The sequence below is a fragment of the Hyperolius riggenbachi genome, chromosome 8 (genome assembly GCF_040937935.1).
Source record: "Hyperolius riggenbachi isolate aHypRig1 chromosome 8, aHypRig1.pri, whole genome shotgun sequence".
Lineage (NCBI taxonomy): Eukaryota > Metazoa > Chordata > Amphibia > Anura > Hyperoliidae > Hyperolius > Hyperolius riggenbachi.
In genome coordinates this window covers 9,919,103-9,935,427 of record NC_090653.1, presented here as the reverse complement: position 1 = coordinate 9,935,427, position 16,325 = coordinate 9,919,103, and the positions used below count along the sequence as shown (strand labels likewise).

The 16,325-nt window shown below is 45.6% G+C and overlaps 1 protein-coding gene across 2 annotated transcripts in view; it reads right to left on the bottom strand.

Annotated features, from left to right (window-relative positions):
- LOC137528025 (xaa-Pro aminopeptidase 2-like) overlaps positions 1–16,325 on the bottom strand; it is a 90,078-nt gene that overhangs the window by 17,500 nt on the left and 56,253 nt on the right. For both annotated transcript variants that reach the window (XM_068249244.1, XM_068249245.1), the window contains exons 14-17: positions 11,995–12,072; positions 7,263–7,334; positions 7,049–7,109; positions 1,018–1,087 (exon numbers count right to left, since the gene is read on the bottom strand). In XM_068249244.1, the coding sequence (XP_068105345.1) occupies positions 1,018–1,087; positions 7,049–7,109; positions 7,263–7,334; positions 11,995–12,072 (281 nt within the window). The remainder of the gene's footprint in view (positions 1–1,017; positions 1,088–7,048; positions 7,110–7,262; positions 7,335–11,994; positions 12,073–16,325) is intronic.

Here is a 16,325-nt window from a genome sequence, read left to right as displayed (position 1 = left end):
AAAGGAGCCAAAGTTACAGATTGCCCAGCAAGCTTATGGTGAACCACAACTCCTAGGAGTCAGTAAAGCTACCCATACACTGCCTCGATTTCCCGCTGATATACAGCAGATTCGATCACTGTGATCAAATCTGCTGTGAAATCGATAACTCAAATGTTGACCGATCGATCAATTTCTATCCAAAATCTATTGATTCTGTCGATCTGCTCGGCGGCAGATTTTGCTCGATCCAGGGTGGGTCAGGAGCACGTCGTTAACTACGATCGATTGACGAAGCATAGCAGCAGCAGTACATTACGTTTGCCGGCGCGAGTCCCCGGTCCGTGCTGACACTTTCTCCGTCTGGCCTGTCTCCTCTTCACTTCCTGTCTCCTCCTCTGACAAGCTGAAGTTCAAACACTACAGCGCCCTCTATTGTTTGTACTTTCGCTCGTCACAGGATGGGACAGGAAGTGAGCAGGAGACAGGCCAGATGGAGAAAGTATCAGCACGGACCGGGGACTCGCACCAGCGGACAGGTAATGTATTGCTGCGGGGGGGGGGGGATGCGAGCAGGAGGCAGGCGGCAGCTCCACAGGTTTTGAATCGATTCCAAGCTGAAATCGATTCAAAATTTGTGTGCAGTAATGGGCAGCCAATAGATCCTTTTGTAATCAGATTCGATTAGAGAGGGATATATCTGTTGGTCAATCTATTGACAATTGACCAGTGTATGGCTTCCCAAAGGGGCTGAAAGGGATGGAAAAGCTTTCATACTAAAAGGCTATATATAACATAGAGCCATATTAGCTATCAGGGACAACAAAGAGATGATTTGCATATTCAGCAGTGATGCATTGTGGGAGACATCATATACTCACTCCAACTTGAATAATCACAAATAGCTTCTGTTTTAAAAAGGCAAATTTTCTGCTTTACATAAAGGAGCCAAGAGACTAATTGACCTGCGGCTGGTAACGTCATAGTCATTGCTCCATGCAATGCAGTGTGTGGCTGACATACGAGGTCTGGACTTACCGTATGTCCGCGGTGGGAAGATCAGCCGGCTCAGCTCAATATTACCCATCAGCACCCGGGTGTACGCTTCCTGCAAAGGACACAATGGGCAGGATTCACTAAGCTTTTTCACCAGTTTTCTCTGTTATCACCTTATCTATGCTTCCAAAGAGCAAAAATATAACATAATTAAGGTAAGAAAAGTCATATTGAAATGAAGTTAATCAGGAACAACTTACTTTAGATGATTATTTTGCTTGTAAATGTGCTGAAAGGTTATTTTTCTCAATTAGGTAATAAGTAATTTATGAGAAGTTTTGTGAATAGAGCCCAATGTGAGAATAAGGTACCATATTTTTCGGACTATAAGACGTTCCTGACCATAAGACGCACCTAGGTTAGAGGACAAAGTCCAGGGGAAACAATATATACTAAACCTGGTGCTTCCATGGTGAGGGGGCATCTTTTGGATTATGTCCCCTTTGTACCTCATGCCCCCTTGTACCTCTTGTGTCCCCCATATGTACCCCTCTGTCCCTCTTGTGTCCTCCTCTATGCCCCTTTGTGTCCCTGTGTGTCCTCTGTTTGTGCCCCTGTGTCCTCCTCTGCATGGGCACAGTACAGGGAGCCCCCGACATTGCAGTGGGTTGGAGGTTGGTACTGGCAGACGTTCACAAGTCAGAAACTTCCTGCATTTGGACTATAAGACGCAGTGACTTTTTCCCCCACGTTTGGTCCAAAAATACAATAAGTAAACATCATGATGTGTCTTTTCAATAGACCTTGCAAATCGTATGTTTTTGGGCCTTTCGTCAACTGAAGTAGCCCCGCCTCTTCATCTATGTTCTATCTACGTTCTGATATCTTTGGGATGCCCACTGATGACATCACTATCATTAATAACAGTAAGCATGCATTGCCGGGGAAGGAGGGGGGGGGGGGGTTACTGAGCCACAGTGGCCAGATCTCTGTATTGGGACATCCTAAGCAGGAGGTCCAGTAAGTAACACATATATTTTCCTGGACAAACTGAAAAGTAGAGGAGGTGGTGGTCGCCTGTGACTGGGAGATCCATTTTACTTTCCAAAACTGCTTTTCGAACATACTCTGTATAAAGGTGCTATTTGAATCCATTGTTGACATCTGACCACCAGTGGTCAAAACTTTTGAGCAGTGCTTCCTACTAAAGTGTAAGGACTGTCGTGGTGTAATGTCTCCCCCTAGAGGAAGGACCATGGTGATGTAATGTCTCCCCCTAGAGTAAGGACCATGGTGGTGTAATGTCCCCCCCTAGAGAAAGGACCATTGTGGTGTAATGTCCCTCCTTATAGGAAGGACCATGGTGGTGTAATGTCTTCCCCTAGAGGAAGGACCATGGTGGTGTAATGTCCCTCCTTATAGGAAGGACCATGGTGGTGTAATGTCTCCCCCTAGAGGAAGGACCATGGTTGTGTAATATCTCCCCCTGGAGGAAGGACAGCCAGTGGTTTAATCTTTCTCCCTACAAGAAAGACCATGGTGGTGTAATCACTGCTCCCGAACCCAGTCCCTCTGTCCCTCTTTCTCCCTCACTGGTCCCTTCTTTCTTACAGATCTCTACTGAGCGCGCCCAGACTGGTGCTGCTGCTCTCTAAGGCTGCTCCAGACATTACATCTCATTTCTGCTACTTTAAACCTCTTAATGAAAAGACTGGACCAAAATTTCAGTGGATTCTAATGTAGCACTTCTCCAGCAACACCTATAACCTTTCAGAACACCTGGATTACTTGGGATGGCAAAGATTTAAGCTGGATTGGATCTTCCTTGGTATCACACACGGCTGAACACTGCACACCTTCCTTGGAATTGACCTGAGACCTTAAAGACTTTCTGCCTCTTTGTGCCTGCCCTCTCCCATCCTGTGAGTAACTTTCATCGATTATCTACAGCATCTATGCTCAATAGACTATATTTTTCTAGATATATTATACATTATATCTTCAAATTCCTAAACAAAGAACTGTGTTTTCAAATTCATGCTGTCCATCCATACATCTCTGTGTAAGGACAATTCAGTCTATACAGGCCCTTTGATCTCTGCAGGATACCAGCCACAGCTGACAAAGTTCACACCTTGACTCTAAATAGGACCTATCTCAGCAGGAGCCCTGAGCTGTCTCTTGTCCATCCTAATGTGTAAACATCAATATTCAGCAGAGAGACTTCTAGCTGTATACCAACCAAGAAATATCTATCCAATTGACAAATCCACAATAATTCTACTGAAGTCTGTTGGAATCTTCAGAAAGACAAAGAGAGGCTCGAGAGGACGTGGGAAAAGATATTCTTCACCGCAGAACCAAAATAACTCTGTGACAAAATCTACAGAGTACACCCAGCCAACAACCCTAATAGCTCCAGTACAATCCAGCAGAGATGACAGCCACACATCTGGAGACTGTTCTGTATTGGAGTCATCAATCTCAGACCCTAGCTCCCAGGGTAGCCCCATCAAGGCTGTCCTCTGTAATGTCAGATTGATAAACAACAAAACAGCAATCATACATGATCTAATAGAGTCTTCTGATCTGGCCTGCCTGACTGAAACCTGGCTTTCTGAACCAGTTGGCCCCACCCTGGAGGCTGCCGTGCCAACAAACTATTCCGTGATATACTGCAACAGGAAAGAACGCAGGGGAGGAGGGGTTGCACTTTGCTTTAGATCAGCTTTGAAAATCAGACCACTTACTGTAGGTCCTACCAACTCGTTTGAATGCTTGGGGGTGCAACTTTCAGCTGAGAAAAACATTAACACATTGCTGATCTACCGCCCACCAGAAAAACACTCAGGCTTCCTTAAGGAACTTGTAGACCTCCTATGCAACCTAACACTGGAACACCCCAGATGGATTGTTCTTGGAGATTTCGATACATGGGTGGATGACTCCTCTTCAAAACTTGGAATAGAGCTACCCCGTGCCTTACATGAACTGGGCTTCCTCCAATCAATCAGCTCTGCTACTCACAGGAAAGGCCACACTCTGGACCTTATATTCCATACTGGGCTGTCAATAGCCAATGTGGAAATTAATCCTGTTGCCTGGTCAGACCATCACACTATCCACTTCTCCCTCTCAATACCAGCTGTCAAACACCAGGTCAAGAATCAAATAAAATATCGCCGCTTAAAAGGGCTAACACCTCAACATATCCGAGATAACCTTAGCTTTGATGAATTGACTGACTCCAGCTTGGACCCTGATACTCTGGTGTTTAAATACAACAAATGTGTGTCCTCCACCTTTGAGACCATTGCTCCTCTGCGCACCAAATATCTTACTCCACACCATCATGCACAGTGGTTTGATAACGCTATAAAAGAGCTGAAAAGACAAGGCCGAAAACTTGAGAGACTGTGGCGCAAATCTCAGTCCCCAGAAGACAAACATGCCTTAATCCTCCACTTGAAGAGCTACCAAAAGGTAATCACGGGAAAAAAACCTTTCTATCACAAGAGATTGCAAATACAGTTAACAAACCAGCCCAACTGTTCCGCACAGTGGAAAAACTCTGCAACCCGGCATGTCAAAAACTTAACATCGAGTCTTCAAAGGACCTCTGTGACCAATTTGCCCATTTCTTCACAGACAAAGTCTCCGCTATAAGGTCCGCCATCCAACTTACAGCATCTGAGCCTAATATAGCGCCGAAGACCATTAGCAGAGACAATGTAACACCTTGGTCAAACTTCAAAGAAATTGATGAAGAAGTCACATCAAGCATCCTCCTTCACGTCCACCTAACTACCTGTGACCTAGATCCTGGCCCAACACAGTTCATGTTGAACTGCCCCGACCTGTTTGTACCGGTATTCCTAAAAATTGTTAACTGTTCCTTAAAATCAGGGATATTTCCTGCTTTACTGAAGGAAGCAATCATCAGGCCTCTCCTCAAAAAACCCTCCCTGGACCCAGATGCAATGACCAGCTACAGACCTGTCTCTAACCTCCCCTTTCTGGGGGTCAGTTATGACCCATTCCAGTCTGGCTTCAGGAAACACCACAGCACTGAAACTGCCCTCATCCAAATATGCAACCACCTGCTCATGGCAAGAGACAGAGGAGAGTGCTCCATCCTCATACTGCTAGACCTTTCTGCAGCCTTTGATACAGTTGACCATGACATCTTGATAAACAGGCTACAGGAATACTGCGGCATTGATGGCATAGTTCTTCAGTGGTTCCAATCCTTCTTGAGTGGCAGAACCCACAAAGTGTCTATGGGGCCCTTCCTGTCCACCCCTGTATCACTTAAGTATGGGGTGCCCCAGGGCTCAATCCTCTCTCCCCTGCTTTTCACGATTTACATGTTACCGCTGGGAAAACTAATCCAAAAACATGGCCTGACATACCACTGCTATGCAGACGACACCCAACTATATCTTTCCTTCAAGCCTGGTGTGACAGACCCAACTCTAACTATAAACGCCTGCTTACGTGAACTACAGCAATGGATGAATGACAACTGGCTGAAACTAAATGCAGACAAAACTGAAGTCCTTCTGATAGGAGGGCAGAGCATGATAACAAAACAACTTAACTTGCAGTCTTCACCACTGGGAATAGGAGGCACGGATCTGCGCAGCTCTGATCATGTGCGTAGCCTGGGAGTTCTAATTGATTGGGATTTAAACTTCAGAACTCAAATCTCTGCTGTGGTGAAATCATCCTATTTTCACCTGAAGAACATTGCAAAAATCAAGCACCTCATACCCCCAGAAGATCTGCCAACCTTAGTCCACGCCTTCATCACATCCCGACTGGACTACTGCAATGCTCTCTACACTGGCCTTCCAAAAAAGGTCTTGTACCGACTACAGCTGATACAGAATACTGCTGCCAGACTGCTAACCAACCAACCCCGTCACTGCCATAACGCCAGTCCTGCACTCCCTTCACTGGCTACCTATAGAATGGAGGGTCCTATTCAAGATCGGCCTACTGACATTTAAATCCCTGAATAATTTAGGCCCTGGATACATGAAAGATATGTTGCAGCTGCGTAGCAATCCCCACATTTTCAGATCAACAGGTTCTAATAATCTAGTCATACCCAGAGTCCACTTGGAAACTTTTGGTCCCAGAGCCTTCTGTCATGCTGCCCCTACGTTTTGGAACTCCTTACCTCAACAGATCAGGACAGCTCCATCCCTGGACGTGTTTAAATCCAGACTGAAAACCCACCTGTTCAGTTTGGCATTTGCAGAAATATAACTTTTGTTGTGTGAATACTTCATCCTACTAATTACTGAATCTGAGAGAGCCTAAGCGCTTTGAGTCCTATGGGAGAAAAGTGCTATAGAAATGTTATTGTATTATATTGTATTGTGTAAATATATGTTCTCTTACCGAAAAATGTGTTTAACTTAACTTTATCCCCATCATTTAAATTGATTTCTTATTTTCATATGTTACAATGAAGGAAAACTACTGATGATAGAAGGGACCAGTGTGGTTTGAACGATAAAACTACAACTTTTGTTTCTGAATTCTTTGCGATATGCATGGCGATGGGTGTGGTGGGGGTGTGGTTAGAGGTGTGGCAGGGGCGTGTCTTAAAGTGTCCTGCTTTCACATCACTAAATGTTGGAAGTTATGGTGTAATGTCTCTCACTAAGTCTTATCCACACATATGAGGCATGGTGCCCGGCAGTGATTGGGACCCGATCCCCCGGGCTACATTGCAGGGCCGAGGCAGTGCAGATGTGAGGCTATGAAGGGAGTGTAATGCAGAAGGGTAAACAGGACGGTGCAGGTGTGATGTTGTGGAGCCAGGTGGGTGGGAGAACTGATCTGCCAGGCTGATTGCTGGCTGACTGGGGGGGGGGGGGGATTAGGTGGCTATACACACGTTGCAATCTCAGCAGTGGTCATCATTATCGACCGCCTCAGCCAAATTTCAGCTAGCGGGTATACAGGACCATGGTGGTGTAATGTCTCCCCCTAGAGGAAGGACTGTAATGGTGCAATGTCTTCCACTAACCAGGATGTATAAATCTACAGGAAATTGTACCTTTTCAAAGTTGGTCGGTTTCCCCCAGTGAACGGTTCTTGTGATGTCGGTTGTTCCATCCCTGCAGATTTTAAAGATATGATATGTTTTAATTATTACAGTGAAGCCTGAGAAATGGTACCACAATCACCTGACCTGCGCTCAGACTAGCGAGTAGCCAATGAGATGCAAGTAATTCTGCTTTGCATGCAGATTGCATACAAACTGTACTCACAGGTACTGCCCCCCAGAGTCCACCAGGTAGATTTCCTGCAGGCTCAGCTGCCTGTTGGTTTCATTGGTTGCCCTGAAAAAATTCAAATGCAGTTAGAATAATATTCAGTAATGACAAGTACAATGAACTGTCCCAGAAAGAAAATGAATGCAGACTGAACACACAGACGCTCAGATGAACTATAGTCAATCTCCTGGACAGAAGTGAATATTTAATCAGGATGTGGTACCCCTCTGGGCCCTGCTGAAGTCATTTATGGAGTCACATCCAGAGATCTCCATCGATTCTAGGAAGCCAGACATGTCTTCATCTGCCACCAGATCGGCCATCAGAGAGATCCCTCTCTCATCGGATCTGAACAGAGACAGATCTATTGCCTGCTTAGAAAAGAGGGTGCGTGTTATCCCAAGGGATTCTACAGACTTCCTAAGGAAACACAGAGACACCAGGAGGTGGTGATGGTGGTAGTATGTCACATGCTGATCACTTAGTCTTAAAGGGAACCTAAACTGAGAAGGGCAAGAGAAAAGGGTGCTGGCTGAGGGTGGACAAAAACGGCACTGCCCTAGACTCTAATGCAATTATTGTTAATACGGCGAAAAAATCTGAAAGAAAGCACGATAAATATTGTTAACAACATTAGAACATTACAGTTTTAGAAGTATGTTATCGTTTTAGAAGCTTGCAACGTTATAGTTTTTTGCTATATTATTTTGTTTGTATGTACGAATTTTACGTTATCAAAGATATTATCATTTACATGTGTAAAAGGGTGATTTTGCAGAGGGAGTGGTTAGGGTTAGGCACCACCAGGGGGAGTAGTTAGGGTTAGGCACCACCTGGGTGGCGGTTAGTTTTAGGCAACAAGGGGGAAGGGGTTAGGGTTAGGTACCACCAGGGGGGTGGTTAGGGTTGGGCACCACCGAGGGGCTAGGGTTGGGCACCACTGGGGGGTTAGAGTTAAAGGGAACCAGAGACGAACAGTACTGGAAAAATGAAAAAGCTTTTATACATACCTGGGGCTTCCTCCAGCCCCATAAGCCTGGATCGCTCCCACGCCGCCGTCCTCCGCTGCCTCTATCGCCTTCGCCGCTACCGTGTCCCGTCACTTCCGATGGACGCGCCCAATTGTACGTAAGAGCAGGGACTCCCTCCATATCCTTACGCATGCGCCTGCGTAGTATGGAGGCGCATGCGTATGGTTATGGAGGAGTCCCTGCTCTTGCGTACAGTTGGCCGCGTCTGCCGCAAGTGACGCACTGCACTTGCGTCGACTGGCTGAAAGTACAGGAGTGATCCAGGCTTATGGTGCTGGAGGAAGCCCCAGGTATGTATAATAGCTTTTTTCCAATGTCTCTGGTTTTCTTTAAGCACCACCAAGGGGGTGGTTAGGGGCCATCAGGGGAGGGTTCTGTGTAAGAGTAGGGCGTTGCCGTTGCCCGGATATGTATTTGGCTGGTGTTGGCTCTGCCCATTACTCAATTACTTAATGTCCAAGTTTGTGAGCTTTGCGGTCTTTGGCATCAGTAATTTGCATTGAAATGAAACAAATCTGATTGGCTGTTTGTGGCTCCACCCCTTTTCTGAATTTGAGCACCAGTCACCCAATGACCAACTGTACCAGGTTTGAGGCTTGTGCCATTAACAGTACAAGACTGGCAGAAATATTCTACTTGAAAATCAATATGTGAATTTTGATTGGCTTTTGTTGGCTCCATCCACTTTTCTGAATATTAATCCCAGTCACCCAGTGACCAATTGTGCAAAGTTTGAGAACCCTACCATTAACAGTGTAAAGGTGGCCACTAACTGTCCAATTTCTAGTGAAAAATCGTTCGAGCGATCAGAAATTCTGATCGGACGAAAAATCGTTCAGTACACCATCAACTACTAACTTTGCCTCCTATCTATCACGACCACCAAGAAAATCCAAATTTTCCTTCGGCGAAAATTCATTCGGGCGACATTTTTTTCACTCGTTCATAATCGATTGCCTCCACCAATGGAGATTATTTACAACCAATCCGATCAGAATTTCTGATCGCTCGAACGATTTTTCACTAGAAATTGGACCATTAGTGGCCAGCTTTAGAATGGCTGCAGTTTACATTTTCCCAGTGAAATTTGTATTTGTCTCCACCCACTTTTTGGTTATGGGGATACAAAGTATCCTATATGTTATTCCAGGTAATGTACTGTGTGTGTGCCAAATTTCATTCAAATCTGATTGAGTAACAAACATCCAAATTTATAATCTTAGTGAGATAAGACACTTTAACTATTTCAGCCCCACAGTGTCGAAAAACCTTATGCATCCGAGCAGCGTTCACCTCCCATTCATTCGCCAATAACTTTATCACTACTTATCACAATTAATTGATCTATATCTCGTTTTTTTCTGCCACTAATTAGGCTTTCTTTGGGTGGTACATTTTGCTAAGAATTATTTTTTTTCTAAATCACTTTAAAAGGAAGATTAAGAAAGAAATGGAAAAAAAATCATTATTTCTCAGTTTTTGGCTTTTATAGTTTGAAATTAATATATGCTACCGTAATTAAAACTAATGTATTTTATTTGCCCATTTTTCCCACTTATTACACCATTTAAATTATGTCCCTATTACAATTTATGGCGCCGATATTTTATTTAGAAATAAAAGTGTATTTTTTCAATTTGCGTCCATCACTATTTACAAGCCCATAATTTAAAAAAAATATAATAATATACTCTCTTGATATGCATATTTAAAAAGTTCAGACCCTTAGGTAACTATGTTTTTCTTTTTTTAAATTGTATTTTTTTTTTTATTAAAAAATGTATTTGGGTAATTTTTGGTGTGGGAGGGAAACAGCTAATTTTAAATGTAATATAATGTAATTGTTTGATAAAAAATGTATGTGGGTGTAGTTTACTATTTGGCCACAAGATGGCCACAGTCAAAAAAGTCCTGGATGTGAACGAAGGAACTAGAAAGAGGACACCCCCCCCCCCCCCCCCCATGGTAAGGATTGCAGTGTTGCAGGCTCACCAGTTACGCTGGCATGACTCCAAGCTTCCTCCTTTGTCCGGCATCCTTTTGAATTGTCACCACAAGCGCCTGTACCATGTGACCCTGGCACATGTAGTGATGTCAGGATATGCAGTTTTGTCACATGGTACAGGTGACAAGTGGCACTGGAGAAATATGCCGGACACAGGAGGAGGCTTGGAGTCATGCCAGCATTATTATTATTATTTATTGGATTTATATAGCACCAACATACTATGCAGCGCTGTACAATACATAGGATTACAGACAATCATAGCATGGGTGGCAGCACAATACAGGTAATAAGCAATATAAGCTACACAACACAATACAGGTAATAAGCAATAAGCTACACAACGCAATACAGGTAATAAGCAATAGATACAACAATACATGTAATAAGCAATAAGATACACAACACAATGCAGATAGTAATACAATGCTAGATCATACACTGGAGTGGTAGTGCTGATAACACAAGTTCACATATTCTGGGTAGGGTGCACAGTCAAGTATGATACACTGAGAGAGGACCAAAGGCTTACAATCTAGAGGGAGGGGTGGTGATATGAAAGGAGGGGGGCTGCGTCAAAAGGTTCTTGGCAGAGAGAGTTAGGGCAGCGTTGATGTGGGGTATGCCTCCTTGAAGAAGTGAGTATTGAGTGCTTTTTTGAAGGTTTTGAAGCAGGGGGCAAGCCTGATGGGCAGTGGGAGAGAATTCCACAGGATGAGGGCAGCTCTAGTAAAGTCCTGTAGTCGTGAGCCTGCAGCATTCACCACGGGCCTGGGGGGAGGGGCTACATTACATGTCGGGGGGCAGTCAGGCAAGCAGGGTTGGCGACGCAAGGATGATGTCCAGTAGACATGAAATCTGTCTGCAGTGCATGGGCAGGAAATAGATCCCTCTCTGATCAGATTTGATGGTCGATCTGGTGGTCATTGCCGAATGTGTGGCAACTAATGATAACAACTAGTAATGAACCCAGTCCAGGTTTTCTGGATTACACACAGTGGCTTACTTAGCTAAGGAACTTTGATATGGCGCACCAAAACCTGCCAACCACAGTGTCAGAGGTGCAAGAGGATGGGGAACAGTTTGTTAACCCTCCTGGCGGTATGACTATTTCCGGATTTTAGGGTGTTTTCAGCCCATTTCAGACCCTAAAATCATGCCACCAGAACACCAGCAGCAGCCCCAGCTCTCACTCACCTCCCTGGGCTCCAGTGCTGCAATTTTCCCTCAATCCTCTGGGTGGTGCTGTAACCCTATAGTGAGATCACCAACGGCAATCTCACTAGAGTGATTCAGAGCTTCAGAGGACAGAAAGGAGAACGGCTGCCAACTTCTGGATCCCCCGGTAGGTGAGTAAAAACGCCCTCTGCGTGCTATACTCTGCATAGAGCTCCCGGTGGCTAGTCCAAGAGTAGCTTGGGCTTACCGACAGGGAGGTTAATGATTTCTACTGTTCTACACATCTATAGAAATGATTATTACCAGCAGTCCAGCACAGGACCAATAAAGAGCTAATATTGTGGATGAGTGAGGGCCCCTCAGGGTCCCGGTGCAGTCGCAACCTCTGCACCCCCTATTGCTACGCCACTGATCACACATTATAACTCCTGGAAATCCATGCAGATCTCAGGAAATGACATCATACATCGGGATATTGTACAGGAAGTGGGATATTGCGGTGGGCTTTTACCTGTAATGTGGGAGGGCTGCGTTGAGACCCCCGGCCGAGATGGTGGAGAAGCTGGGCCCTTTGAAATATTCTTGCCTCCTACAGGGAGATACCAGAGGTCAGTGAATAAGTTCACAACTAGGGAGGGACAATGAGATGCAAATAATTCCAAAATGGGGCAGGATTATGCTAATTCTGTAGCTAATTATATGCATCTTGAAAATGGACCAATCAAATCCCACCACAGAGATTTCATGTTTATTGGCTGGTGTTCAAGTCGCATAAATTTACATACAGAATTTACATAATCCGTTATCAGCTCGGAGTTATTTGAATCTCATTGACCATGACTGTTCACAACATAAACAAATACTGTCATGCATTTACAAGCTCAATGGAAAAAGATGCGGTCCATTGTAATAACCAACTTAGAACATCCTCCTGATTTTCTTACTGTTTGTGTCCCTGTTGGAGAGAACGCCCTCTCTTCCTGTGAATGCTTACCGGACAGGGAGTGAGTCTGACATTCACTGGACACTTGCCTCACGTTCCTTAGCAAACAGGTTTTTTACTGATCTCTCTGTGAGCCCCCCCCCCCCCTCCCCCTTACCCCGGCTGTGGAGATTCTTAGTTAGTTGTTCTGGACACACTATAGAAATTAAGAGATCTTTCCAAAGGGGATGTAGAAATCAATAAAAATCAGGTAGATGCACTAAGTCTGCTGCATGTTTAGCCACTTTAAAGATTAAAGAGGAACTCTAACCCAGGATTGAACTTAATTCCAATCAGTAGCCGATACCTGAAGCAGGAAATGTGGGGCCCTGCTACTGCCAGAAACTTGGATGCCGCCATCGGCCCCATTATAAATTGCAGCTATACTGTGAAATTTAGAAAATTGCTACCGAATATACTCACATAACAGCCGACCTGCGTAAGGTACCCACTTTTCCCTCTGAAACCAGGAAAAAGTGATTGACTCACATATAAGCCTCCTCCGCAGCAGAGCCCCCTCCACAGTAGCCAGGTGTGCCCCCCAGTACAAGTCAGCCCCCCTTCCCATAGTCAGATGCGCCCCAAGGATGATACCTCTGTGTCTCAAGATGCCACTAGATGGCGTCATAAACATGAGACACAGCGACTGCCACACAGGAAGATTCCCCGATCATTGCACCGCTGACACGTTGCTTGCACGCTCTGCTCCACAAGCCAGGGGACACAGGTAGCCTTCAGCAGGGTACTCTGCACACCATGTTGCAGGGGATGGAGGGCACGGACACAGCAGGGAGCCAGCTGGCAACAGCAGGTTCACTAGTGCACAATCCTTACACTCCTCTGCCAGTAACAAAACCTGCTCCACCATCTGTTCTGCTCAACTGACTTGCATATAAGCCGAAGGGGTAACTTTGTCAGCACATTTTTTGTGCTGAAAAATTAGGCTTATACGTGAGTAAATAAGGTATTTACCAGGCGATGCAGGTGCTCAAATTTCACACTATAGCCGCAATTTATAATGATGCCCTAAGATGATCACAATTGTGGCAGATTGGCGTTTGAGGGACGGTTAAGGTTAGGCTTGTGGGAGGTGTTTGATGGGTTAGGCGTGTGTGTGTGTGGGGGGGGGGGGTGGGGGGGTGGGGGGGTTAAGTTTAGGCATGGCGTAGTCAAAGTTGGGGATTGGTAAAGAAGGGTTCTGTATGAAAATAGTGTTAGGTAGATTAAGCTGTAGTAAAATATTGGTATTTACTTATTTTATCTTTTCATGGTGATTTACTCTTTAAAATGTAGAATACTGGTAGATTTTACCAAGATTCTGTTAGCCAAAATTTGGCTCCCAAATGTCCTGGTGCCCCTTTTTCATGCCCCTCCCATGAGAAATCTTTACCTTTTCTCAAATAGATAATCAGGGATGTCTGTGTGGCGGATATTGTGGTGAAACCCCTTCCACGTGGTCAGCTGGATAACCCACTGGTAAGGCTGCTGCCTTTGATGTGGGAGTTAAAGGGAACCAGAGACGAAGCACCCTCATGTATTTTAACATATATGTCAGTGGGACCATTAGAGAAAACACCTACCTTGCTTTCTGTTTCATCCTTCACTGCTCAGCCTGCTTCTAATCAGCCCTGATAAAATCCCCAACTGAGCATTCAGTCTGGCTTTGCTCAGGAATATTTATAGCTCAATCTGTGTTCTCTCATGTCTTTTCAAGTCCAAGCCTGCACCCTGCTGGCTCTGCTCAGGAATCATTATAGCTGAGTCATTATAGCAATGCCAGACTGAATGCTCAGTCTGGGATTTTATCAGGTCTGATAAGAAACAAGCTGTGCAGTGCAGAATGAAACAGAAAGCAAGGTAGGTGTTTTCAATAATGTTCCCACTGATCTATATGGTAAAATACACGAGGGTGCTTCGTCTCTGGTTCACTTGAAGCTCTTTGACATGGGTTCGATGGAAAACAGAATTTGAGTTTGAATATGGAAATTGAATTTCAATATGTGCATGTGGGGTTGATGTGGGTGTGTAAAATGTAAAGCTATAGGCTTGCTATACACCAGCAGTTCTGGATGTAAGCCTGGCATCAGGGGGATAAAGAGATAATTTTCATATTCAGTAGCAGTGCATTGTGGGTAACCACAGATGTTCACTTAAATTCCTTCTGTTTTAAGACGACAAACCAACCTAAAACAGTAAGGAGTCTTTGGGCAAGGTTTCCTAATGACTCTGGTTGCCCTTGGAGCGCGCCCTAGTGGCTGCAGCCCTGAAGTGCTTTGAGTCCACCAGGAAAAAATCGCATATATATGTCCTGTGTCTTGTCATAGTGTGATGACAGGGCCATGGCAGTTTCTTCTGGGAATATATATATATAGATATACACCCAGGATTTAGCCTATCACATTTTCAGTTGGTGATAATGGCAGTTGTGTCCGGTTTCTGCTGTCTGTTTTTTCCATGCCTGCCAAACAACATGAACGAATGACATGGCCAGTAGCAATCATTTCTTGATCTATCTTCTGCTTTTAACTTCTCACTTTGCAAAGATTTGTTTCTCCTACTACTATCTTTCGGTAAAGTTCCTCTTTGAGTTTCTGGGAAGATTTTATCCCGTGTCACTTCCTCCCCCGTGATAAGTCAGGGAAGGATGGGGAGCTGCTAAATGCATGTGTTGGATGGGAGTAGAGATGGCCCAAACTATTCCCAACAAACATTTATTTTCTAAAAAAAAGTTTACATTTTGTTTGTAAATGACAATTATTGGCCTCAATTCACTAAGATCATGCTGGAGATAATAAGGCAAGAGAAAACTTACCTCCACACCAGGGGTGTTTTGCCTGATCTGTGCTGCGTGGGCTCTCCAGCCCGCAGCACAGATCAGGATTATGCCAGGGCGATCAGACTTACCCCTTTTTTTCCCCACTAGGGGGATGTCCTGCTGGGGGGGGGGTCTGATCGCCGCCGGCTCTCTGCGATTTGCGGGGGGGGGGCTCTTCAAAGCCCCCATCCGCAGCGTTTTCGGCGCTCCCGTCCTCTCTGTCCCTCCCTCTCCCTCCATGAGCTGCATATCCGTCCTGCGCATTGTAGGATAGGCTTCAGCCTACCATATGCCGGCGATCCCCGGCCAATTAGAGGCCGGGGATCGCCGATCTGCCTTACGACGCTGCGGCGCAGCAGCGTCGTATGATGTAAACAGCGGGGATTTCTTCCCCGCGTGTTTACATCGGCGGCTCTCCGGCTGTTCACGGCTACACCCTCCGTGAACTGACATCCATGGAAAACCACTTAAAGAGAGTCTGAAGCGAGAATAAATCTCGCTTCAGACCTCATAGATAGCAGGGGCATGTGTGCCGCTGCTAAACTGCCGCTATCCCGCGGCTTAACGGGGGTCCCTTTACCCCCAAATCCCCTCGGTGCAGCCGGGGAGGGCTTCCGCATTGGGGCAGGGCTAACCGCCGCAGCCCTGCCTCCCGCGCGTCTATCAGACGCGTACCTCCGCCTCTCCCCCGCCCCTCTGTCTTCCTTCACTGAGAGGGGCGGGGGAGAGGCGGCGATGCGCGTCTGATAGACGCGCTGTGAGGCAGAGCTGCAGCCGTTAGCCCTGCCTCCAGGAAGAGAAAATGTTACGACCAAGTTGGTCGGTGATTTTGCGGGGGTGGGTTTGGGGGTGAAGGGACCACCGTTTAGCCGCGGGATAGCGGCGTTTTAGCAGGGGCACACATGCCCCTGCTTACTATGAGCTCTGAAGCGAGATTTATTCTCGCTTCAGAGTCTCTTTAAGACCTGCCGACGCCTATCGGCGTTAGGCGGTCGTTAAGCGGTGTAGAGAGAAGTTTTCACAGTGAGAGAGTTATCTTATCTCG